The sequence below is a fragment of the Podarcis muralis genome, chromosome 14 (genome assembly GCF_964188315.1).
Source record: "Podarcis muralis chromosome 14, rPodMur119.hap1.1, whole genome shotgun sequence".
Classification (NCBI taxonomy): Eukaryota; Metazoa; Chordata; class Lepidosauria; order Squamata; family Lacertidae; genus Podarcis; species Podarcis muralis.
This window is the reverse complement of record NC_135668.1, coordinates 40,765,050-40,789,995: the sequence shown is the minus strand read 5'-3', so window position 1 is coordinate 40,789,995 and position 24,946 is coordinate 40,765,050. Positions and strand designations below refer to the sequence as shown.

Here is a 24,946-nt window from a genome sequence, read left to right as displayed (position 1 = left end):
CTGCCCTGTGGAACACCCTGCCATCAGATGTCAAATAAAAAAGCAACTACCTGACTTTTAGAAGACATCTGAAGGCAACCTAGTTTAGGGAAGTTTTTAATGTTTGATGTTTTATTGTGTTTTTAATATTTTGTTGGGAGCTGCCCAGATGGGCGGAGTATAAATAAATTATTATTATTATTATTATTATTATTACATCACTTGGAGAAAATTGCTTTCATGAATAAGGCTGGGGTAGGGCAGGATTTGCTTTTTGACATATTTCATGGCCCTTGAGCCTGTTCTGCTAGCTATTTATTTATTTATTCTTGTTCTGATGGTGCTGAATGTTTTCCATAAGATCTGTAGGCTTGTGCCCATGGCTTCCGCCAAATAATCCTGGGAGCTGGAGCTTCCCCCTCACAGAGCTACAATTCTCAGCACCCTCAACAAACTACAGCTCCCATGATTCTTTGGGAGAAACCAGTTGCTTCAGATGTGTGGTGTGGATCTGCTTGAATTGGCTGGTATGTGACTGAATCTCACCCCAAAACGGTGACAGTCTGGGAGCACCCTTAGGAGCCATTATTAAACAACTTGAGAGTAGTACTCATCAGTGACTGCAGACATCAGAAATGCAGGCACATTTTGAGCTCCTGTTCTATTTTCCCTTTTTTAAAAAAATGTAGAAAAGCAAGTCATTGCACCTGGATAAAATTCAAGTGGAAGCCATTTTGGAAAACATCTTTTCGACTCCATGTTCCAGTCAGCATATCTTGGGGGAAATTGAAACCGACTACTCAGCTTGGCTTCGTCATTTTGCGAGCCTCAGAACCTGCGATATCCCAGAGGTAAGTGATGGGTTGCCATTGCTCTCAAATACAAACAGGGTAAGCCTACGCCTGCCTACTCGGTAGGTTTCTGGATGAAACATCTGCTCTGGATCCATTCCAGTCCGGCTTCCGCGCTGGTCATGGGACCGAGACGGCTCTGGTCGCCCTAACAGATGATCTCCGCAGGCAGCTGGATCGAAGCGGGTCGGGGCTGCTGATTCTTCTTGATCTGTCAGCAGCCTTTGACATGGTCGATCACGAACTCCTGGACCACCGCCTTGCCGACGTGGGGATCCAGGGCACAGTCCTTCAATGGCTGCGCTCGTTTCTCTCTGGTCGGGGACAGAGGGTGGCGCTTGGGGGGGAATTGTCATCGCGTCACTCCTTGGTGTGTGGAGTGCCTCAGGGTGCGATTCTCTCCCCAATGCTTTTTAACATCTTTATGCGCCCCCTCGCCCAGCTTGTCCGGAGTTTTGGGCTGGGTTGCCATCAGTATGCTGATGACACCCAACTCTATCTGTTGATGGATGGCCATCCTGACTCGGCCCCAGACACACTGACCAGATGTCTGGAAGCTGTGGCTGGATGGTTACGTGGGAGCCGGTTGAAGTTAAATCCTTCGAAGACAGAGGTCCTCTGGCTGGGGCGGGACGATATGGGATCGAGGGGGCAACTCCCATCTCTTGCGGGGGTGCAATTAGTGCCAGCACCGTCCGTTAAGAGTTTGGGTGTAATCTTCGATACCTCCCTCTCTATGGAGGCGCAGATTGCAGCTATAACAAAGGCGGCATTTTTCCATCTCCGCCAAGCTAAGCAGTTGGCCCCTTATCTCTCTCGCCCTGATCTAGCCACTGTGATCCACGCGACGGTCACCTCCAGACTGGATTATTGTAACTCGCTCTACGTGGGGCTGCCCTTGAAACTGACCCAGAAACTCCAGCGGGTGCAGAATGCCGCGGCGAGACTCCTTATGGGGTCTTCGCTGCGAGATCACATTCATCCGGTGCTATACCAGCTGCACTGGCTCCCGGTGGAGTACAGGATCAGGTTTAAGGTGCTGGTTTTAACCTTTAAAGCCCTATACGGCCTAGGACCCTCGTACCTACGGGACCGCCTCTCCTGGTATGCCCCACAGAGAAACCTACGGTCTGCAAATAACAACATCCTCAAGGTCCCAGGCCTCAGAGAGGTTAGGCTGGCCTCAACTAGAGCCAGGGCCTTCTCGGCTGCGGCTCCAATCTGGTGGAATGCTCTGTCACAAGAGACTAGGGCCCTGCAGGACCTGACATCTTTCCGCAGGGCCTGCAAGACAGAGTTGTTCCACCAGGCCTTTGGTCAGGGCGCAGCCTGACTCCCTCCTCTGGCAACCTGCACAGAATTTTGCCTAATCGGTTGCCAACAATTTGATTTTAATTAATTTTATAATGAAATGTTTTTAGAATGTTTTTAGAATTTGACTGTTTGACTATTTGACTGTTGTTAGCCGCCCTGAGCCCGGCTTCGGCTGGGGAGGGCGGGATATAAATAAAATTTATTATTATTATTATTATTATTATTATTATTATTACTCAGAACGAAGCCCCACTGAAATGAACGGGGCTTCCTTCTGAACAAACATGCATAGGACTTCAGTGACATGTTCATGCCTCTGCTTTGCAGAGAACAGCCCTCTCTCAATCTGAAAGCATCCTATGTTATTAGAGGGGCAGTCAGGTCCAAGTCCGGCTTAAAAGATAAAGAATCCCAGAATTGTAGAGTTGGAAGGGACCCACGAGGGTCATCTATGCCAACCCACTGCAGGGCAGGAATCTTTTGCACAGCATGGGGCTCAAACCCAGGACCTTGAGATTCAAAGCCTCATGCTCCACCAACTGAGCTATCTCCCTAAGAAGGGAGGGCAGGAGGGTCTTGAAGTTGCCCATCAAACATGCACACCGGGTCAGCAGCTGGCTGAACAAGCAGCGACACGCTGCACCAGGTCTCTGTCTTCCCCACTGCATGGGAGCCATTGTGTCTCTGTGTTCCCTTATGGAGGCAGTGAGTGTCCCTCTGACTACCAGTTCCTGGCAAACGCAAGTAGAGAGAAAGTGCGACTGCACAGAAGTCCTTCTTGCGGGCTCCCTATAGGCCTGTTATAAGAAAAACTGCTCCCTTTTGCTTATGGGGTATTCCAGAGCCCATATAGAGTCCTTAAGTGGGTTCCCTATCAGTAGGAGAACACAGAGGCCAACCAAAGTATACTGAGAAGCAAAGCGGCTAGTAAGCCTGCTCTTTATTAAAGGAACTGTTGCAACAGGGTCCCCACTCACCACATGCAGGAGGGAGGAGAACCCTGAACAATGGTGTGCAAGCCCTTATACAGTGGTACCTCTAGATGCGAACGGGATCCGTTCCGGAGCCCCGTCTCCATCTAGAAGCAAACATAACCCGTGCTCCGTTACTTCCGGGTTGCCGCGGAGTGCAACTTGAACGCACTCATCTCGAAGCCAAGGTATGACTGTATAGACTTTTGAAATTGCCCACCCTGTAGCCCAAGACCCCCCCCCCAAAAAAAAATCATACATACATCACAGAAGGAGGTGGTCTACAGCAGAAATCCTGCCTGCCAGGATACCTGATAATGGTCACTGATTGCATTACCTGGGCAGCCTGGCCATTCTTTTGTTATCGTTAATACTTTAGTTCCTGAGTCCAGGTTACAGGCTCACTGTATTCATACACAAATACGCCCTTAAGAACAGGATTTGCAAGCAAAAAGACCATGGGAAGGCTTTCCCCATTTGCAGAGGAATATTTGAGGTCGTTGCGAGAGTCAAAATGGCTTCAGGATTGCTCTCCTATACTATTTCAGGCACATGGTTCATATATTTAGATATGTGTGTATTTGTGAATGTTTATTCTATATTTGAGACCTTAAAATTCTTATGACAGGCCTCTAGTTGGCCCCTGTGAGAACAGGATGCTGGACTAGATGGGTCTTTGGCCTGATCCAACAGGGCTTTTCTCATGTTCCATTCCAGCTATAGTCATTATTTCGAAACTGGCATCTATACATAACAATTACCATATGCAATTTTTATGCAAACCTTTTGCGGGGTGCATTTCCTCTTTGGGGGCACCCTGCCTGTCAAGACTTGGAAGCAGTATCAAAGACATATCATTCTTACCCACCGTGACACATGCCTATTCTCCCCCTCCCCCCTTTACTTTACTTTACTTTACTTTGCTCTGTCTCTGGTAATTCCACCCTCTCTGTTTTCCTAGGCAATTGCAATCTCTGGGAAGCACCAGCTAAACAAGGGAGGTTTTCTCTGGCGATCAGAAGGCAAACTCAGCCTTGCTGGCGGCGAGGGGTCCATCATGGCCACTTTAAGAAATCGTAGCACAGCCGAAGAGAGGAACTATTCAACAGAGTTTTCAGTGAGTTGTGGGGCAGGCAAGCCTTTATTCATTCATTCCTTTATTTGTATAATATGTGACTTGGGCCCAGGCTACCTGAGATATCATATCTCCTTATACAAACCTGCCTGGGTGCTAAGACCCTCATGGGAGCAACGTCTCTCAGGCCTGTTGACATCAGAGCCAAGGGGACACCATAGGAAGCCTTTTCTGTGGCAGCTCCCATATTGTGGAATTCTCTCCCAAGAGACGTTAGACTGGCTCCCTCTTTGCTATTTCCTGCTATTTCCTGTTTAGGCAGGCCTTCAGAAACTAAGGCACAGACCACAAAAAACAGTGACAATTTGTTGTTGACAAAGAACAGCTGGACATATAAAGGGCCCCATTACCTTCAGTAGCTTAGGGCCTCATCAAACCTAAATTTGGCCCTGCTCTGGACTAAATATCCCTTCGGTCTGATGCAGCAGGCACTTAAGTTCCAATGGCAGGCAAAGGGTTAAGCACTCTCTCATTTCCCTGCCTTTCTTTTAGTGCAAATTTTCCCCTCCCAGCAGAACTGTTGCAAGAGAAAGGACTTCCGGGCCTTTCTTGCACACCCCTGCTACGTGACGTGCACTTTGCCACGACAATCCTGCATCCGCCATAACTATTTGAGTTCAAAAATTACCTTCATCTGCCACCCTTCTTGCAAATGAGCATGCACTGCCACCTAGTGGTAAAGGTATTCAGGTGCATAGAGATACAGTAATTTGAAGAGTGGACGGGCAGGGGGAGCTTTAAAATTACTAGTAGCTGGGTGGGTGCAGGGCCGTCTTTCCCATAGGGCTTAGTGGTGCATTGCGCCAGGGCGTCGGCCTCTCAGGGGCACCCCAGCAAGTGGAGGAGCTGTGCAGCTTTGCCAGCGGCCTCCCCTTTCCCGGCACTCCTGCCAGCTGTGCCCCACCAACCATATGGCTGGTGGGCACGCAGCTTCCCCCCCCCCAAGCCTCTGTGGGGGATTGCTCTCCTGCAGCAGCATGGGGGAGAGTTGCGCCCCCCCCCCATGACTGGCAGTGCACAGCTCCCCCCCCCCCCCCGCCGCCATCCATTGTAATTTGGGGGCGCTAGGTGGATATTTGCACCCCGGCGCCACATCTGCTAAAGATGGCCCTGGGTGGGTGTGAGCAGAATTCAATTAGGGCCTAGTGCCTTCTCGCCATGCCACTCCAAATCACCATTCAGTATGAGGAAAGAAGAAGAAAAGGAGTTTGGATTTGATATCCTGCTTTATCACTACCCAAAGGAGTCACAAAGCAGCTAACGTTCTCCTTTCCCTTCCTCCCCCACAACAAACACTCTGTGAGGTGAGTGAGGCTGAGAGACTTCAAAAGTGTGACTAGCCCAAGGTCACCCAGCAGCTGCATGTGGAGGAGCGGAGACGCGAACCCGGTTCCCCAGATTACGAGTCCACTGCTCTTAACCACTATACCACACTGGCTTATGGTTGTGGCATTTGGGACTCTTTTGTTTATAGTAAAGGAGAGGAATAGGTGACATAACAGAATAGTATAAAATTATGTGTGACATGAGGAATGTGGGTAGAGGATACAAAAAAATGCCTCCCTCTCTCAGGATGCTAGAACTCATGGATGTCCAAAGAAGATGAATGCTGAAAGATTCAAGACAGAGAAAACTAAGTCATCCTTCACGCAGCAAATTGTTAAACTATGGAACTCACTCCCACAGGGACGGCCACCAAGTGGGATGTCTTTAGAAGACAAATGGGCAAATTTATGGAGGAGAACGTTACTGATGGCTACTAGTCACAATGGCTAAGTTCTGCCTCCAAAGGTAGATAGAGATGGTAATGCTTCTGAAAACCAGTTGCTGAAAATGTTTTTCCTTTCTTTCCACAGCTCAAAGCACCTGATGCTGTTTGGCTGGGTGTGGTGGGAAGTGTGGCTTCCTCAGCTGGTCAAAGTCAAGTCCTGGTGGAGGCGAAGATTGACCCAAAAGAGGCAGTGAAATTAGCAGCTTCCAAAGGAAAAGGATGCCTTCAGTGTTACATTGGATACCTGAAAGGTAAATTCACTATTCCGTAGTGCTCTGTTCTGGATAATCGGCATCCAATTGCATGTGGAATCCCTCAAAGTGATGGCCAGTGTGCTGTTGTGGTTGTTGGGGAAACGCCTGCGCGGGAAAGATGCCAAGCTTCTCAAGACGCCGGGGCTTCTCTCTGGTGTCACTCTCTGGCTGGAATCCTCCATCAGTCCAGAGACTTCTCCCTTCTGAGAGGAGCACACTCACTTTCTCCTGGCAACGCATCACAGAAGAAAGAGACAGTCCGTAGTCTACTGCTACTTTATTAAGACTGTACAAAACATGTCTGCTCTCTGCGCAGTACAGCACAAGAGTCTCCGACTCGACTCAGCTTCTACCCAGAAGCGGAAGAACAAGACTCAGTAACTCCACCCGGTTACACTGAGAACTGGCAGAGACTTCCTGCCTCGCGCTCAGGGACGTCACATGATGTCAACAATGTAGCTGCTTACTCGCAGCTGGTGGGAACTGAAATCCCAACAGTGGTTAGAGGAGGGGAGCCTCAGGCTCGAATGTGGCCCACCATAGCTCTCTGTGTGGCCCTCAGAGCTCTCCTCAGTCCCCATCAGGGGCGCCAACTTGGGTCCCAGGTTATGGGTGCCCAGCACTTGTGACTTGATGGGGGCCTGCGGTGTGGTTGCTGAGCACCCACAACAATTTTTTGTGGGTGCTTGGGCCCCATGGGCGCCCTAGAGATGGTATCCCTGGTCCTCGCCCTTCACTGGCCCTCCCCCATGCCCTCCCAGAGAGCTTCTTACCTGCCTAGAATATGTCCTGATAATAATGCCTCTTCCTTTTCTGGATAGGAAGACCTCTCTGTAGAAAAGTCTGACCCGTGCACTGCCAAAATGTGACTTTCACTTTTTTACAGCAGGCTACACCTGCTGGTCCACCTGCTATTGACTCTGGTCCCACCCACCACTGAAATGCGCCCCCCCCCCCCGAGGTTGCCCATTAGTCAATGCGGCCCTGAGGCTGGAAGAGATTCCCAAAGCCCTTGCATCTATCTGAGTAGCAGTGGGAGAGCTAGAGATCAAATCCTCGTGGAGCTGGGTGACCTTAGGTCCAACTCTTTCTGTCTCTCTGATTTAACTCCCCTTGCAGTAGCTGGGAAGGGACAAAAAGGAGTTTAGGGATTTTAAAGAAACAATTTCATATGTTGTGTGTCTGTTTCTCAATTTGATCCAGGTGGGATACAAATAAAACACAGCTCTTGGTGGGCAACTCTTCTGGGCTGCATCAATAGGAGTATAGCATCTAGATCAAGGGAAGTAATAGTGCCACTGTATTCTGCTCTGGTCAGACCTCACCTGGAGTACTGTGTCCAGTTCTGGGCACCACAGTTCAAGAAGGACACTGACAAACTGGAACATGTCCTGAGAAGGGCAACCAAAATGGTCAAAGGCCTGGAAACAATGCCTTATGAGGAACGGCTAAGGGAGCTGGGCATGTTTAGCCCGGAGAAGAGAAGAGGAGGTTAAGGGGTGATATGATAGCCATGTTCAAATATATAAAAGGATGTCATATAGAGGAGGGAGAAAGGTTGTTTTCTGCTGCTCCAGAGAAGCGGACACGGAGCAATGGATCCAAACTACAAGAAAGAAGATTCCACCTAAACATTAGGAAGAACTTCCTGACACTAAGAGCTGTTCGACAGTGGAATTTGCTGCCAAGGAGTGTGGTGGAGTCTCCGTCTTTGGAGGTCTTTAAGCAGAGGCTTGACAACCATATGTCAGGAGTGCTCTGATGGTGTTTCCTGCTTGGCAGGGGGTTGGACTCGATGGCCCTTGTCGTCTCTTCCAACTCTATGATTCTATGATTCTTTCTTCTTATGGTAATGTGGGGGCATGGAAAGGTCAAGTCTTCAAATAGAGGACTGTCCTGTGTAACGTAGGACTCATGGCCACCTGTAACCCAGAGTAGCAGTGATGGTGATTTGGCAGCCTCCTTTTTTGTTTATATTTTGGAAGTTTGTTTAATTTATTTTTATTTTTTATTTAATATACCGCCCTATACCTGGGGGTCTCAAGATATAAAACCACGAAATACCTAATAAAAATAAAAACAACCCAATAGCCACCTCCCACCCACCCCAAAAAAAACATTTTAAAAGGGCATAGGATGTAAATCAGATCAACCAAAGGCCTGGTTGAAAAGGAACCATTTTTGCCTGGCACCTAAAGGTGTATAATGAAGGTGCCAGGTGAACTTCCCTGGGGAGAGCATTCCACAGATGGGGAGCCACTGCAGAGAAGGCCCCGTTCTTGTGTTGCCACCCTCCAAACCTCTCGAGTTTGTCTGCAACTCTACAGTTCTGTGATGATTTCTACCGTTTTGCAATGGCCGCTTCCTTCCTTTCCTTGATTTCACATTTCTCTTTTTCCACCGTGACCGCGGGAGGCTTAAAACTTTGTTCTTCTCTTGGTTCTTGCAGCGGATGCTGAGGATGGGCTGGAGCTTGAGGCTTGCACAGATGGCCAACAGCATGCCGCTTTCAATGCCTACCTTGTCATTAACGGAGAGAGACGAGAGGAAGTGGGGCACTTGGCCCTTGAAGCCACCAACAAGAGCTTGAGCTTCAAGGCCCATGGCTGTGGAGGTCCAGTCGCTAAAACAGAGGTGTGGTGTTTTCAAAAACAATGGGACTCTCCAGATCCCTATTTTGTTCTGCACTTGTTATTATTTTTGCTCAAGATGGGTTCAGGGCAGTTATGTTCTGGTTTTGTGGTGGGGAAAGACCATTTCTGGCATAAACCCCTCCATCCTGTTGCTTGATACCAGTTGGCCTCGGAGACCAAGATTTCTTGGTGGGGATGCACACATTGCTGCGCCAGATGTGGCCAGCAGTGACCCTGGTGATGGTACCCCTAAAGTGAGAGACACCAAAGGGGTCTCACATTTGGGGGTGGGGCTGTGCTAGGGTCAAAGACCCCCACCTGCTGCTGTTTGAGCCAGGAGATTTACCGTACTTTTCCGTGTATAACACACCCCCGTGTATAAGACGACACCTATTTTGGGGGGACTCCAATTTAGGGAAATGGGGGGAGATTGCCCAGAGTTGTCAAGCTATTTTTTTGCGAAGGATTTCCCAGGGTTGTCGAGCCATTTTTAGGATTCTTTTAGGGGCAATTGCCGAAAAACAGTCAAAGAGAAAATCATCGTCTTCTACACAGAAAAGTACAGTACTTCTAGTGGTTTGGGGTTTTGTTTCTTGGTGGCTAGATGGAGAATGATTGTGTTTGCTGAGGCAGGTAAGCACCTAGCCATGTGCCTGGAAGGGAGATTTTGAGACCACTTAGTCTCAAAATCTGGAGTGACAGGATCCCAGTTCTGTGGTGTCAAATCATGGGTAAACATGAAGTAAACACAGCTGGACTCTAGACAGTGGGAAATGTAGTTTGATTGTGGAGAATGGTTAGGCAATCCTCATTTCCTATCACAGAACTACAGTTCCCAGAGTGCCCTAGAAAGAGTGATTAACCACTAAACTATTCTGAGAACTGTAGCTTTCTGAGGGGGAATAGGGGACTCCTAACAACCTTTATCACCTTTACCAAATTACACTTCCCAGGAGTCTTTGTGAAAAGCCATGACTGTTTAAAAGTGGCATGACACTGCTTTAAATGTTAATTTGTTGAAATAGTGCCTTAGAGATCCCAGACAGTGAGAGCTAGGCCTCATGTTCACCTTAGTAATCTTTTCAAAACCAGTCGTCTTCTTTCTGATTCTCGCAGTCAAAACTGAGTAAGATCGCATCCGATCTTCAGCACAGGCTGGTGGCAAAGATCAAGAACCTAGAAGGAGGCCTCCAGGATTTCAGGAAATCGGTAAGAAGTTGGCAGCAACTATGGCAAATGATCAGGGTTAGCCCAACAACATCTGGAGGGTTACAGATTCACCATCCCTGCTATATGAAACAAAAACAGTACAACTGTGTCTCCTTTCTTCATTGTGTACTTGTAAAAAAAAACTGCAGCCAATTAGTACACTTCTTGGTTTGGTGCAAACCCTGCAGGTGAAACACGTTGACTTTCTCTATGATGCTGTTGGATGGCTTTTAAAAACCTCCCAGGAAGTAGCAGGAATCCTCCAAAACAAAATGAGAGGAGTTGTCCAGTTGTGGAAACAGAGTGGAGTCAAGCAAGTACTACAGAACAGCCTCCCACTTTACCTGGGCAAACTTCAAGTCATCATACAACAAATGCAGATGGAGATGCAAAGTAAGCAGGGCAGGGTGGAGTGATTAAGAAAAAATAAAAAATGTAAGGGCCTAGCCAAAGATGGGGACTCTCAGGTTCAGGGGGTGGGGAGGTATGTGGCCCTCCAAGCCTTTCTATCTGGCCCTTGGGACTCTCACCAGGCCACGCCCCCTCCCCAACTACCTCCCTTCTTCCCAGATGATGTAGCCTTCACTGGCTCTGCGTTGCACCTTCCTTGGATATTTTTGCCTGTACAAAAATGTGTATTATTAGAAGAAATTTTCAAGAAATTGCTGATGCATTTTCACAAGGACATTTTAAATAATAAAATTTTAAAAAGTGACGCAGAAACTTGAAGAACTGAATTTCAGGGTGGGGAAAACGAGAAACTGAAATTGGCAAATTTGCCCATCCACAAGTCATGTATGTTAATTTCAATAGGTCTACTCTGAGTAGGAGCAGTGATGGATACAACCCTTTCCCCACTCCCCATCACACTCTCTTCCCCGCCCTGTTTCCTTTTAAAAAGAGCCATTGACAACACTGAAGGATGCCTATTATGACGTGACGTTGAAACCTTTGGACGAGGTGTGGCAACAGAGGACGGAGGAGTATCTGAAGAAACTCCAGGCTTTTGTGCCCACGCTGGTGAAGGATGTGTGGCTAATGGAGCCAATCCAGGTTTCCCTGAGAATGTTGAAAACTGCCTTGGATATGGTTGGTATTTAAAAATTATTTGTTTCCAACAGGAGTTTGTTTATCATACAATCACAGAATTGTCAATTTGGAAGGCCTCTTTTATATGTGGCAACCATTTTGTGTTGTGCCAGGCCAGCCATTTTGTGTTGTGGTACGCATCATGAAGTTTTCCATTTCATGATGGGTGCCCGCATTGCTTTCTCAAAATTCAAAATATGTCCCAGAACTTGGCTCTCATCTTGCCATGGCAAGGCGGGGAGGTGTCAGCAAGATTGTCACGTCCTCACGTCTTCAGACTTCAACCAGCAGATTTCTTTTTAAAGATACACACTCTCTGCCATTGCTTTTTAAAATTTAAAAAAAAAATCCAGTTTAAATTTAGCAATATTAATTCGTTGGGTTTGTGTTCTTTTTACTCACCCTGCAAAACAGGCAACACAACAGATGCTGAGCTGGGCAGAAGCCAAATTTTCCAGAGCAGTGAACAAGCTTCAGAAACCTTTATCAAGCCTCTACAGTTTTTCAGCCAGGTAACACTGTGGAATGATTGCACTTGGGTGAGTTCCTACAAAATGCAGTGTTTTTATATATATATTTATATATATATATATATATATATATATATATATATATATATATATATATGCTTTCGTAGATTTTCACGGGTACAGGAATGCAGGTTTTGGTGTCCTCGGGTATCTTCCCGTGTAAAAGTTGGGGTGTCTAGGCGACGTTTCGACGAGGTCTCACTCGTCATCTTCAGGCTGGTGCTTTCGGCTTCTTGTTACTGGAACAGTAACAAGAAGCCGAAAGCACCAGCCTGAAGATGACGAGTGAGACCTCGTCGAAACGTCGCCTAGACACCCCAACTTTTACACGGGAAGATACCCGAGGACACCAAAACCTGCATATATATATATATATATATACACACACACACACACACACACACACACACACACACATATATATATATATACCCATGCTGTTAAGTTGTGGGTGAACATATCAGACGACACAGCGATTCTTCAAACAGCTCTTGTTTATTCAGAGGCCAGAACAGAACTGAACTGAAGGGTTCAGTCAGCCTGCTTATATAGAGCTCCAGTACAACGTAACTGTAGCAACTTTCTAAAACTATCCAATCACTGAACGTCACTTTCGATCCCTTATTTGCATAACTATCTACAGTATCCCCCTGCTGGCCCAGGGTGAGAACTTCAGTACATAACAGCACCCATACTTTGGTTTTTCAAACAGTTACGTTTGCCACATGGCATGGCTGGCTGCATCTTGCCTGGACTCTGACGTTGCCACTCATTTCCCATTTGGGCTATTAACTGGGTTGCCTTCCCAGCTGGGAAGACCCCAGCAGAGTAGATGACGAGCAAACAGTGCAGCTGTGTCTCCCTCTTCACAAAATGGTGTAGAACTGTCCACTGAGCCTCACAGTTAATCGGGCAGTGATGGCTCTCTTCTTGGATGGCATCAAAAGAGATAAATCCATGGAGGATTAGTCTATCAATGGCTATGAGCCACAATGCCTATGTTCTGCCTCCACTGTATGCTAGGAATTGCAAATGGGGAGAGTGCTGGGGTGCTCAAGTCCCACTCGCAGGCTTCCCAATAGGCATCTGGGTTGTGGGACCAGAATGGGCCTTTGGCCAGACCTATTGGGCTCTCCTGAAGTTCATACGGTGCCTTGCAGAAACTGCTCTGTGGAAGTGAGATTGCCAGTGAAGCCTAAAGGAGAACCCACGCTGGACCTGGCAAACATCACAAACTACCTCATCGAAGAGAAACTTATGAAGCCCTTCCGACGGCTGTACAGCATCAACCCAGCTGCAGAATATTACCGATTCAAGCAAAGAATTATGGAGAGCCCGTTTGAGCGTAAGTCTTCTAAAACCCCTAATTTCCATACACTTCCTCTTATCTCACGGGGTATAAGACAGAAAGGAATGCACAGGAGCTGTTACAACAACAACCCCACTGTTTCCTGCATCTCTGCAGTTTCCTTCACAGCTTCCACTTTAATTGCGCAAACATAAATTTCCGCTATGCACTTGAACCCTTCTTGCAAAATGCTGGAAGTGACCTCAGTGCAGATGTCCAGGCCAATGTTTGAGGTTAGGTCCCACTGCCTGGAAATTTCATAATGTACCCTATGCTCGCTGTGGACCCTCTCCTATCCTAGAATGGGGTGTGTGTGTGTGGATAGAAAGCATCTCTGGCTTAGCCATTTCAACATGCCTTGTATGGAGAAGGTCCCTGGCATCTCCAGAGAGGGCTACAAGGGACTCCTTCCTACAATCCTGGCAAACCACCACCTGTGGAACAGTACAGAACTAGCTGGATTTGAGGGTCTGGCTCAGTTGAAAGCAGCTTCCGATGTTCAGCTGGGCCTACTTCACAGTTTAGGGATTTCTATTCCTAGGCTTGCCATATATCCAGAAAATTCTGGACATGCCAGGAAATCGGATGCCTAAAATGTACCCTGTGCTCGCTGTGGACCCTCTCCTGTGATTTATTTTTTAAAAAACATATAATTTCCAACAATCATTTAACATAAATTCTTATCTTATACAATATTTTAGACTTCCATCAACAATCTCTGAAGATTTTCCATACTTTATCACTTATTCTGCATTTCTCAATTTCTCTGTTACTTTGAATTATCATTAACTAATAATTCTCTTCATAATCTTCATTGCAATATTTCACATCCTCCTTACAGAGCTTCTTGCAGTCCTACCAGCGTAATCTGTTTATTACAGTTGCGTTTTAGATAGTTCAGATATTTACTCCAGTCTTCTAAGAATCTCTGATCCCACAGGTTTTGAATCCTTCCTGTTAATTTATCTAATTCTGCATAGCCCATTAACTTCATTTGCCACTCTTCTTTCGTCGGTAATTCTTCTTGTTTCCAGGGAATTTTTTTGAATTTTAAGAGATGTCCAGAATTTCCCGTACATATTTTCCTCTGAGCAGCAGAAGGAATGTCCCCCCCTTACATGGGAGACCCAAAGCACCCCCCTCCCCACATACAGCAGCCCCAACTGAGGAGGAGGAGGGGAGTGCAAAGGACCGTGGAAAGAGGGCGAGAGCAGCCCCGAGCGCCCGCCAGCCATCCAGAGAGGAAAATAAAGATGACTCAGTTATCCTGCCCCCACCTTCCTCCCCCGTTAAGAGCTGCTGCATTCCCTTCTCGAAGCTGCCTCAGCTGCTGCCTCGAGGAGGACAATTGCTCCCCTTTCTAGGACACAGAGAAGGAGGCGAGAAGCCTGGCTAAAAGGGAACATGGCATGTTATGTACTGAGTTGAATAGGATCCAAAATGCAGCAGTCTGATTGGTCCTAGAACAATAGGATTCAGAATGCAGCAGTCTGATTGGTCCTAGAAACATGCAGCAGTATGATTGATCCGCAGGAGCCACCCAATCCAGCTCCAGGTGGAAGTGAATCCACAACCTGATTGGCCTACAGGAGAATCCCGGAATTAGCCAATCACGTGCGGCCCATTGTGTAAATAATGTATTTAAAGCAGATATTTTGGGGGGACTTTCATTTCCTTGCTATTATGAGCTGAATAAGGAGCATGAAAGCCACACTCGACTCCGAGTATATTTCAGGGCACCTGTGGCTACTTGCTCAAGAGCAGGTCCAAAGGAACTTATCTCCTCAGTCCCACCCTCCCAAAGCAGGGTGGGAAAACCTCAACAAGGAATCTCCCTTTATTTCCCTGCTAGAGGAAGAAGAAAAAGAATTGGCTCTTGAATTTTTTGTTTGTTTGTTTGAATTTGGAGAATGTGTCCTCTTTCTTTGTTTCCTAAGAAAGTTCAACAACTTTGGGGGTGTTAGGGATTTTGCTTTTTGAAATATGGCAAGCCTAGCTGTTCCAACACAGGTTGTGGGTGGTTTCGTGACTCCACTTTTCACATCCTCCCAGATCATGCCTTGCTGATGGGGAATAAGCACCTGAGGACATTCGACGGGAAAATATACAGTTTGACCTCCAAATGCAGTGTCCTCCTGGCCAAAGATTTTGTTCATGATGCATTTACTGTAATATTAAATCTGACCAGCAGTGGCAGACGGTCACTGCACATCACCATGAATGGTACCACTGTTGTTATCTACCCAGAACAGAAGGTAACTACAAGGTCTTCTCCATTTTTACATCTGTCTCTTAACTTTGGAGTGCAATGAGTTTGGTATTCATGCTTTCCAGGTTTTAATTTTGTATTTATATTGATGAGGTTCTTATTGATAGGAAATGTGGGCTGACTAAATCTATAAACCAGAGGAAATTGTTCTGGAGTCTGGCCAGTGTTAAGTTTACATACAGATGAGAGTGGGGGGGGGAATGGGTGTGGGGCTGCTAAGGGGTGGGGCCTGCAAAAGTATGTGCCCTGGATTGAGTCCCAAGGACCAGAGAAAGGGCTGCATTTGCCCTCTAGATCTGAGATTTCCCCAACCCCAGCTGTGCCCCAAAGGCCTCTTGTGGGTGCAATTTAGGTGGGAAGATGCAGAATTTCTATAATAAGCCAAGGCCACCTCACCAACTTATTGCAAACCTCTTTGCTTTCTGAAAACCCAGTCTCATTGTAACTTATATTCCCCCTGCTGCTTTTAAATAGATCTACAAGAAGTACAACTATTCCCTGTCGGAGGAGAACTGCCAGCATTTTGACATCCCTCCTGAAGAAAATGGCCTTGCAATCCAAAGATATTCTGATCTTGTAGAAGTGTCCCTGACCGATGGGGCTTTGTTTTCATGTGACCTTCGCTATGACATCTGTACCCTTACTTTGGATGGATGGCATCATGGTTTGTACTCTGCGTTTTGAGCTAGGTGTGGTGGATAGCAACATAAGAAGCCATCGCTTCCCGTTCCACCCTGTATAGGCCACATGCAGATCTGTTTCTGTTCTGCTGCACTTTGTCTTCTGCCAGAACCTGATATTCGTCTTGCTTTCCACTATGGCGAAATTATGTGACTAATGTAATATATCTCCCGCCAAACTTAGTTTAGGGCTGCCATATGCTGGGAATTTTCCGGACAATGCCAGGATTCGGCCCTCGTAAACAGTGCCCAGGCAGAAATTGCTGAAATGTCTGGGGAAATCCGAATGTATGGCAACCCATGTCCATGTCAGACATGTAGATTTGGGCGAATTTCCTTAAAAATAGCTCAAAACTTCTTCATCATCATTTTGAGATTTTGCAAAAGAAGCTCGACAACTTTCCCCCCACTTTTTGAATATGGCAACTCTAGTTGAACAAGTAATGTTTACAGCACTACTTTAAAATGGGGGCTGCGGGTGGAGAGATGCTACAAGGTCATCTCTTGGAATTTCCCCAAATAATTAGTCCTTAACCAGCATGAAACATCCCACAGTCCTGCCCTTTGAGGTGGTAAGACTTGCTTTCTCTTGCATTTTTAGGCGTGTCTGCCGGTCTTTTTGGTACCAATGACAATGAAGCGGGCAATGAATGGATGCTTCCAGACCATTCCTATGCTGGCAGCACGCAGGAGCTTGTGCATGCATGGCAGGTATGCCAGCGGCGCGTTTACATTGCAGAGGAGCCACTGAGTGTTGTGGGGAGGGCCGCAGCTCCGTGGTAGAGCAACTGCTTGGCACACAGAAGGTCGTAGGTTCAATTCCCGGCATCTCCAGGTAGGGTTGGGAGAGAAATTCCATCGCTGAAATCCCGGAGAACCACTGCCAGTCAATGTAGACTGTTAAGTTGTGGGTGAACATATCAGACGACACAGTGATTCTTCCAAAGCAGCTCTTTATTTGTAAGCTGGAACAGAACTAACTGAGGAGCTCAGTCAGCCTGCTTATATAGAGCTCCAGAACAATGTACCTAACTGTTGCCATTTTCTAAAACTATCCAATCACTGAACGTCACTTTTGATCCTTCATTTGCATAACTCTCTACAGTATCCCCCTACTGGCCCAGGGTGAGAACTTCAGTACATAACATAGTACTGAGCAATGATTTGGCTGTACAAACTTAGGCTTGTGGTTAGCTCTCTGCCAGCTAATCTCAAGCTTGCAACCAAGGTATACTGTACGGTTTACTGTTTGTGCTTTGTCTAGGAGGGCTAAACCACGAACCCACATTTGGAGCACCCGTTAAGTCATGCATGGGTGGGTGTGGGAAAGCTGCATACAAATAAAACGCTTTTTAAAATGAGTCGGCTACTGGCCGTTTCAAAATAGTCTTATAAATAAAGATATAATGGGGTGGAAGGTTCACAGGCTATGAAGGACTTGCTCACAAATTTATTGACAGCTGCACGAATTATGGTAGCCAGGAAGTGGAAGGGGCAAGCAGAATGTAAAATGGAAGAATGGTATAAATAGCTATTAATGATAAATTAGCATGTGCCATTAAGGTATGGTGGGGAATATGCAGGAGAAATGATTTTGAGGAGATATGGAAGGTGTTTGTAGAATAAGTACAGTGGTACCTCGGGTTACAAACAATTCAGGTTACATATGCTTCAGGTTACAGACTCTGCTGACCCAGAAATATTGCCTCGGGTTAAGAACTTTGCTTCAGGATGAGAACAGAAATCTTGCAGGAGCGGCACAGCGGCAGCAGGAGGCCCCATTAGCTAAAGTGGTGCTTCAGGTTAAGAACAGTTTCAGGTTAAGAACAGACCTCCAGAATGAATTAAGTTCTTAACCCGAGTTACCACTGTTCTGTTAAAATGGAAAGGGGTCAAACCATTGCAAGAGGTGATGAGATTTTGGGAGGTTGGGTAGTTACAATGGAATGGTCTCGGTGGTGGGGCACACATTTTTATTCTCATTTATTTATGATTATTATAAAAAAGTAAGTAAGTAAGTAAGTAAAATGCATTTGATTTTCGCCACCTAGGTGAGCGACCAGTGCAGCCAGATGAAGAGGACCCTCAAGCCATGTCTCAATTCATCTAGCCCCGAGATCTGCAAAGCTTTCTTCCTGGATGCTGATTCCCTCTTCAGGAACTGCTTCAGAGTAGTGAGTACCCTTTTTTTTTTTTTTTTGTCAAAACAGAACACAAGATACGAGTTTGCTGCTGTTTGCACACCATAATTCCAGCCTACCTGAGCTCTGTGCCAGCTGCCCCTATATCACCAAGCCAAGTTCAAGATTCTGGCAGCTCTGGTTTTATAGGTAATGGCGGGGAAAACCCTTGCTTGAGACCCTGGAGAGCCACTGCCAGTCAGAGCTGGCTATATTGGACTACATGGGCAATAATGGAAGCTTCCCTATCTGCTGTCTCTGTTCGTGATGACAGAAGCAATGCTGGACCAAAACAGACAGTTCCGGATTTCTTCCCATGGGACTTACCACCTCTTTCTTTTAAAGGTGGACCCAGAACCATTCTATGCCCTGTGCAAAACTGACATGTGTGAACTGCAGAGTGTAAAAGCGGCTTGCACCTTGGCTGCGGCATTTGTGAACTTGTGCAGCAGAAATTTTGTTCCCTTGCAGATGCCGCTTCAATGTGGTAAGGAGGTTGTTGTTGTTGTTGTATGTTTTTTTTTTTGGGGGGGGGTGTTGGTCTGGCTGTCTTCAAATAATCTAAGGATAGCATAGTTAGGCTGTATGCCTGAGTCCTTTCTAATTCCTGGATCCACCAAGGATTCAACTGCTCAAATAGCCAGGCCAGCTTTTTTTATTAATGGCCTAAGTATGGGTCCTTGGGACGCGGGTGGCGCTGTGGGTAAAAGCCTCAGCGCCTAGGGCTTGCCGATTGAAAGGTCAGCAGTTCGAATCCCCGTGGCGGGGTGCGCTCCCGTTGTTCGGTCCCAGCGCCTGCCAACCTAGCAGTTCGAAAGCACCCCCGGGTGCAAGTAGATAAATAAGGACCGCTTACTAGCGGGAAGGTAAACGGCGTTCCGTGTGCGGCTCTGGCTCACCAGAGCAGCGATGTCACGCTGGCCACGTGACCCGGAAGTGTCTCCGGACAGCGCTGGCCCCCGGACAGCGCTGGCCCCCGGCCTCTTGAGTGAGATGGGCGCACAACCCTAGAGTCTGTCAAGACTGGCCCGTACGGGCAGGGGTACCTTTACCTTTACCTTTATGGGTCCTTAGGGTAACAGGGGAAGTGGCTCTGTGCCACAGGACAAATGGGTGGGGGACCCTCCCTCACCTGTCTAGTATTTAGAAGGAACCAAAACCTTGTGAGAGTTGTGTGTGACAGCTAGAAGCGGGTGGCAGGCTGTAGCTTGTGAGGGAGAGACATGCTTGATATCTGCTTGAATCCAAGGCCGTGGCTGTAGGTGAAGCAAGACCTCCTTGGGATGTTAATGCCGTGAGCTCCTCCATCATAGGCTCAGGTTGCATATATGTATAAATAAACCATATAGCTAAGAGACACCACCCTCTCCTTCATTCCAAGGAGGCTGAACTCTGGATAAGCGCCTGGAACCTCAGTAATCGGGGTGGCAAACAACAGTTTATAACCAAAACTGCCAGAATGTTTGGGTCTAGGGTTGATCTGACGTGCTTGCATTTTATTATTTTGATTATGCTTTTCTACAGTTGACCTCCCCATCAACCTTTTTTATTTCAATTTTGCAGACCTGAGGCTGACAGACAGCAGCTTGCCTAAGACCGTGCAATGAGCTCATGGCAGAGGCAGAGACTCGCACTCAGGTCTCCCAGATCTCAAGGCCGACTCTCTAATGGAGGACCGACCACACACTGGCTCTTGATGTACTTAATCTGTTTGGAGGCCCAGTCTGCCAGCCAGCTACTACGTGGCTTTAGTGAAGAAACTCGGGGAATAGTTAGACCTATCTAACTTTCAGATAGTTTCTGATTCCACTTTGTTCTGAAGAAGGCGAAAATGTGCCTTTCTGTGCCCAAAACAACTTTGATGTGCCTTTACCATAAAGAACATCCAGCGTGGAAAGCATCAAGCACAGTAGAATTTATAATAAATGGAAATGTGAAGATATGTTGTGTTAACAAATGAAGAATCTCATTGTAGAAGGGTGTCTTGCTCAGGCTGCAAATGGGAAAATCCAGGCTCTGAATTCTGGCAGCTCCGAATTTAGGATCCTCAGAATAAATGCAGAACAATTCCTGAAATTTCCCTTTGACACATGGCTGGTAGGTGTATTCAACACCTTTCAGCGAAATGCCTCATCTTTGCTCTTGCTTTCAATCCCAAAATCCAGCAATCATCGAAATGAACTTGATATTGCCATGTGCTAAATCCATTCCTTAGAATACTTTTAAACTGCCTGTGCAGACTGAGTAATGGCATGTTAGAAATCACTGGATGAAATGTCTTGGCTGCCATATCACCTTAGATCTTGTAAGTTAAATAGACTGAACTATTTTGATTGAATAAGAATAAGAATAAGAATAATAAACCAATTTAGGAAAATCATGCCACGAGGTTGTCTTTATTTATCAGGGTTTTAGGGTTTTTTTGTGACAGATGGCAGTGATAGCCAACAACTTATCAACAACGGTTGCTCTGGAATATTTCAACAGTGAACTTAAAGCAATTTATAAATACAATGTAACAAACAACAAAACCAGTAAGAGAAACATTAAGCCAAATAAAACCATTAATTAAAAAAGAGAAGATTGCCTTCATTTTAGATGTCCATTTAAGACATTGCATGACCGCCATATAAGACACTGTATTATGAAGTTTGTGCAAGACACACCCTGGGAACTGTAGTTTGTTAAGGGTGCTAGGAATCGTAACTCTTGGGGTGTGGAGAGTATGCTTTAAATGTATGGTGTGTACACTCCTTTTGAAACTAACTGCAGGTCAACTTCCAAGTTGCTTCACAGGAAGCAATTCGTAAATGAAATAAATCTTGTAATATAATATAAACATATGTGTGGCTCTTACTGCTTTAGGCTTCAAGAGAGGGCTCACATGACAGACTCAATACACCTTCATGTGGAAAAATGAGTAGCCTCTGAACCACAGAAGCTTTTGTCATAATTAGTTCTTAAGATGCGGCAAAGAACAGCAAACGGTTCTTGTTGCAACACACTTGTACATATCTCATCAGATGCTAGTCCCATTGAGTTCAGCAGGGCTTGATCTCAGATAAGTTTGAGGGATCCCCAAGGGGTGAAAATGAAGGCTTGGAAGAGATGGGCAACTTGGGGGAGTCGATGGAAGCACCTGCTCAGAGGACCTTTCTCATCACATCCACACCGCCACACCCTTAAAGCATATGGCTTTGTCCAAAGCACCTAGAGATCTATAGTTTATCCTAATACCTGTAGGATTTGCACCCGCAAAACCATTCATTCACTCCATTTGTATCCTGCCTTTTTTCTCCAAGGAGCTCAACGTGGCAACTAGGGTTCTCCCCCTCCTCATTCAACGCTCACAACAACCCCGTGAGGTAGGTTAGGCGGACAGAGGCAATGAGTGGCCCAGTGTCACCCAGTGAGCATTATGGCCGAGTGAGAATTTGAACTCTCCTCTCCCAGGTCCCTGTAGTCGCTACACCGCGGCCTACTAGAGACAGTGTAGTGTAATGGCCAGAGTGCTGGACTAGGACTTGGGAGAACAGGGTTCGAGTCCCCATTCAGTCATAACCTTGAGGGCCAGTAACCGTCTCTTAGCTCTAGCATACAGTGGAGGAGAGCGAGAAGCTCCTTGAGAGAGAGAAAAAGGTATAAACTAAATAAATAAGACACTAGAGGGGCGGAGTGGGGGGAATTTATTATAACTGAGGAGAGTAACACCCGCGAAGCATAGCAGGGCTTGCCCCACGCGCATGCGCACGCGAGGGGCCCTGAGGGGGAACTCGGACCTCGATTCCAAGACGAGGAGAGACAAAGGGGCGTGTTACGGCTGGCGGCGGCCTTTTACGACAGCGAGCGGGTTTCCCTTGACGGCAGGAGGCGCCGGAAGTAGCGGAGCGCAGGCGGAAGTGGGAGAGGGGAAAGGAGAAGGCGGGGAGCAAAACAAAAAGGGAGAGGAGGCGGCGGCGGCGGGACGCAGGCGGTGGTCGCTGGGATGTGAGGTGGAGGACGTGGGGCCGGAGAGGTGAGGGGACGCAAGTGGGGCGGGGAGAGCTAGGGAGCTTCCCCTTTTCCTTCTGGGGGGTCTCGGCGGGGGGCTGAAGACTTGGGGCGGGGAGAGAATGTGGGAGGGAAAGCGTTCTGTGCATGCTCAGAGGCCCTTTCCCCTTCTCTTCCAGTCAGGGAAGGCCTTCCCCGGTCAGTGTCCCCTTATATCTCCCCCTCCCTCTACTACACACGTTGTTATAACCCCCTCTGGAAGGGGTGGCCTTGGAGGGGACTTTTATTTTTTGCTCGAGGGTTTTCCCTCCCCGTTTGTGGCTTGTCGCGGCCCCCCCCCCCCATATCTCCTTGCTCCCCTTACACATTGCTTATAAGTGTGTGTGTGTGTGTGTGTAGTATATATAGCCTGGTTTTCTCATGCAGTGCGGCTTAAAAAACAAATATCAGTAATTTCAATTTTAAGAACCTGACGGTGATAGCTTAATAAATTGCGTAGCGGATAAAGCAACCCGACAAACGAACGAGAACTCTGAAAAGGGGAACCGCTAAGGCTCAGAAGCCAAATCAACGAGCTCTCCTGTAGAGTTTTTCTCCCTCCCTGGTAATTAATTTGAAACTCCTAGTAGCCACTTGGGTGAGTCACAGTCACTCCCCGCCGCTGCATTAAGCTCCTCGTCCCCTATGGCATCTCCTCGGGAGCCCTTTTCCCTCTGCTTGTAGCTCCCCTTGCTCCTCTCGCAGCTGCTCTCAACTCCTCGGCTCCTTCCAGCGTCCTCTTGCTTTATTCCATAGCCCAAAGCAAAGGCCCAGCAGAGTAGCTCCCGAGGTGAAGCTTTTTAATCTAAAATATATACACCCTTGGTAGCTGGGCTTGTGAACTGTTTCTCAGCCAATGCTCAGGGCAGTTTGAAATTTTAAAATGTCATAGTAAAGGTCTATTAGGAATACTTTTCATTGCATATTCATCTTCCATACCCCAACTCCTTTAGCAGCCTGCTAGTAGTGGAGTGGGGTTGGTGTAACCACAGTTCAGCATAGTAAAGACACTGGTTATGTTAATAGTATGTGGAGTTGTAAGAACCTGGGGGATATGCGAAACTTTACTGGGGAGCCTACACAAGGAAGCTAGTAGAGATGGATTAGAAGATAAGGAACTGAGCAGGAATGTTTTGAAAAATACTGTATGTGTACACTTGTTATGTTTGTAAGCCTGAGTGCTGTAACAAAATGAAGCCCCCCCCCCCCCAGTTGGCTCATAAAACTATGTTTTCTTTATATTGCTTCATGTAAGGGCTGCATTTCTAAAAAATAAAGGTTAAAAGTTGTGAAGAAATGAATTTCCTTGGTGAATTATGTTGGGGAGTGGTTATGGCTTTCTGCAAAATATAAATTAGTAGCAGATATGGGTGGTGCCATATTTCTGGAGAAGTTCCCATGGAAGTGCATATGACCGCTCCTTTAGTGACTTTTCAGAGTATTCATGCAGCATTTTAATTTCAGTCTACTTTAAATTTTTAATAGCTGTTTCTTACAGAGGTGTGGACTGCTTAAAGTGGTATAATCATAATTTTAAATTGTTGATTTTGTATCTCTTATGACTGGTTTTATATGTTGCCTTGTGAGAACACTTGTCCTGGAAGGCAGGATATAAATCTTATCATGTAATATAAATAAATAGAAAAAGAAGAAGAGTTTGGATTTGATATCCCGCTTTATCACTACCCGAAGGAGTCTCAAAGCGGCTAACATTCTCCTTTCCCTTCCTCCCCCACAACAAACACTCTGTGAGGTGAGTGGGCCTGAGAGACTTCAAAGAAATGTGACTAGCCCAAGGTCACCCAGCAGCTGCATGTGGAGGAGCGGAGACGCGAACCAAGTTCACCAGATTACGAGTCTACCACTCTTAACCACTACACCACACTGGCAGACTCTAGAGCAGACTTCGGGTGCTTTTAACAAATTATTTACTTATTAGTGACAGTATACTGTAGTATACTGTATTAGGGGGTGGTAGGCTCTGTGCCTGAGCCCCCTTCTAATTCTTGGACCCAGCACAGATTCAGTTCCCGGAATAGCCAGGCTTGCTAGTGAGGTAATGGGCCACCAAGGGAACAAAGAAATTGGCTCTGTGCCCAAGGTCAGGAAGTGGCTCTGTGCCCTCCCCCAACTTGCTAAAACTTTGAAAGACAAAGGCCAGAGTTGAGGGTTGAGTTATGTGAGGTAGAAGGTAGAGGTTGCAGGCTGGAGAGTCAGAACCATTCCTGTTTTATGCTGGAGACCAAGGCTGCAGCTAAGGGAGGAGCCTTGGTTGCTAAAGCTGTGAGCTTCTCCATTCTAGGCGCAGGTTGTATATATGTGCAAATAAGCCATATATCCTAAGGACACCACAATCTCCGCTGTCCCTCATTCCAAGGAAACCAGACCCTGGGTAAGCTTCTGGAATCCCTGGAATCTTGCATCTCTCAGAGATCGGGGTGGCGTGTAACAGTACTACTAGAATTGGCCAGAATCAGGAAATCTGTATTCCTGTAGTTAGTATTAGTCAATGTTTGTTTATTTGCGGTGCTTGCTGAGAAAACCATGGGATTTCCCCCTCCCCCACGTCTGCATACAAACGTTATCTAGTAGTTTGCAGTCTACTTGCTGTAGGTGATATGGAACCACTTAAGCAAATACTCATAGGAGACTTCTGATTCTGAGCAGCCTTACTTGAACTCCTTTAGTTACTACTCTTTGACAT

General features: G+C 46.7%; 2 protein-coding genes across 14 annotated transcripts in view; both read left to right on the top strand.

Moving 5' to 3' along the window:
- Window positions 1-20,518, top strand: part of LOC114584447 (uncharacterized) — a 113,500-nt gene extending 92,982 nt beyond the window's left edge. For 2 of the 5 annotated variants that reach the window (XM_077918494.1, XM_028706335.2), the window contains 15 exons: window positions 669-830; window positions 4,077-4,232; window positions 6,107-6,272; window positions 8,725-8,909; window positions 10,025-10,117; window positions 10,306-10,510; window positions 11,019-11,206; window positions 11,621-11,718; window positions 12,897-13,081; window positions 15,137-15,339; window positions 15,828-16,017; window positions 16,635-16,744; window positions 18,085-18,207; window positions 18,559-18,700; window positions 19,777-20,518. In XM_077918494.1, coding sequence (XP_077774620.1) covers window positions 669-830; window positions 4,077-4,232; window positions 6,107-6,272; window positions 8,725-8,909; window positions 10,025-10,117; window positions 10,306-10,510; window positions 11,019-11,206; window positions 11,621-11,718; window positions 12,897-13,081; window positions 15,137-15,339; window positions 15,828-16,017; window positions 16,635-16,744; window positions 18,085-18,207; window positions 18,559-18,700; window positions 19,777-19,820 — 2,250 coding nt within the window. In that variant the 3' untranslated portion in view covers window positions 19,821-20,518. Of the gene's footprint in view, window positions 1-668; window positions 831-4,076; window positions 4,233-6,106; window positions 6,273-8,724; window positions 8,910-10,024; window positions 10,118-10,305; window positions 10,511-11,018; window positions 11,207-11,620; window positions 11,746-12,896; window positions 13,082-15,136; window positions 15,340-15,827; window positions 16,018-16,634; window positions 16,745-18,084; window positions 18,208-18,558; window positions 18,701-19,776 lie in introns of those variants that run through there. The other 3 variants (XR_013390576.1, XM_077918495.1, XM_077918496.1) reach the window with 3 other exon arrangements.
- Window positions 20,519-22,068: 1,550 nt separating this feature from the next.
- Window positions 22,069-24,946, top strand: part of MARF1 (meiosis regulator and mRNA stability factor 1) — a 37,703-nt gene continuing 34,825 nt past the window's right edge. For 8 of the 9 annotated variants that reach the window (XM_077918506.1, XM_077918505.1, XM_077918504.1 and 5 more), the window contains exon 1: window positions 22,069-22,228. The gene's annotated coding sequence lies outside the window, so the exon portion shown is untranslated. The remainder of the gene's footprint in view (window positions 22,229-24,946) is intronic. The other variant, XM_077918498.1, reaches the window with a different exon arrangement.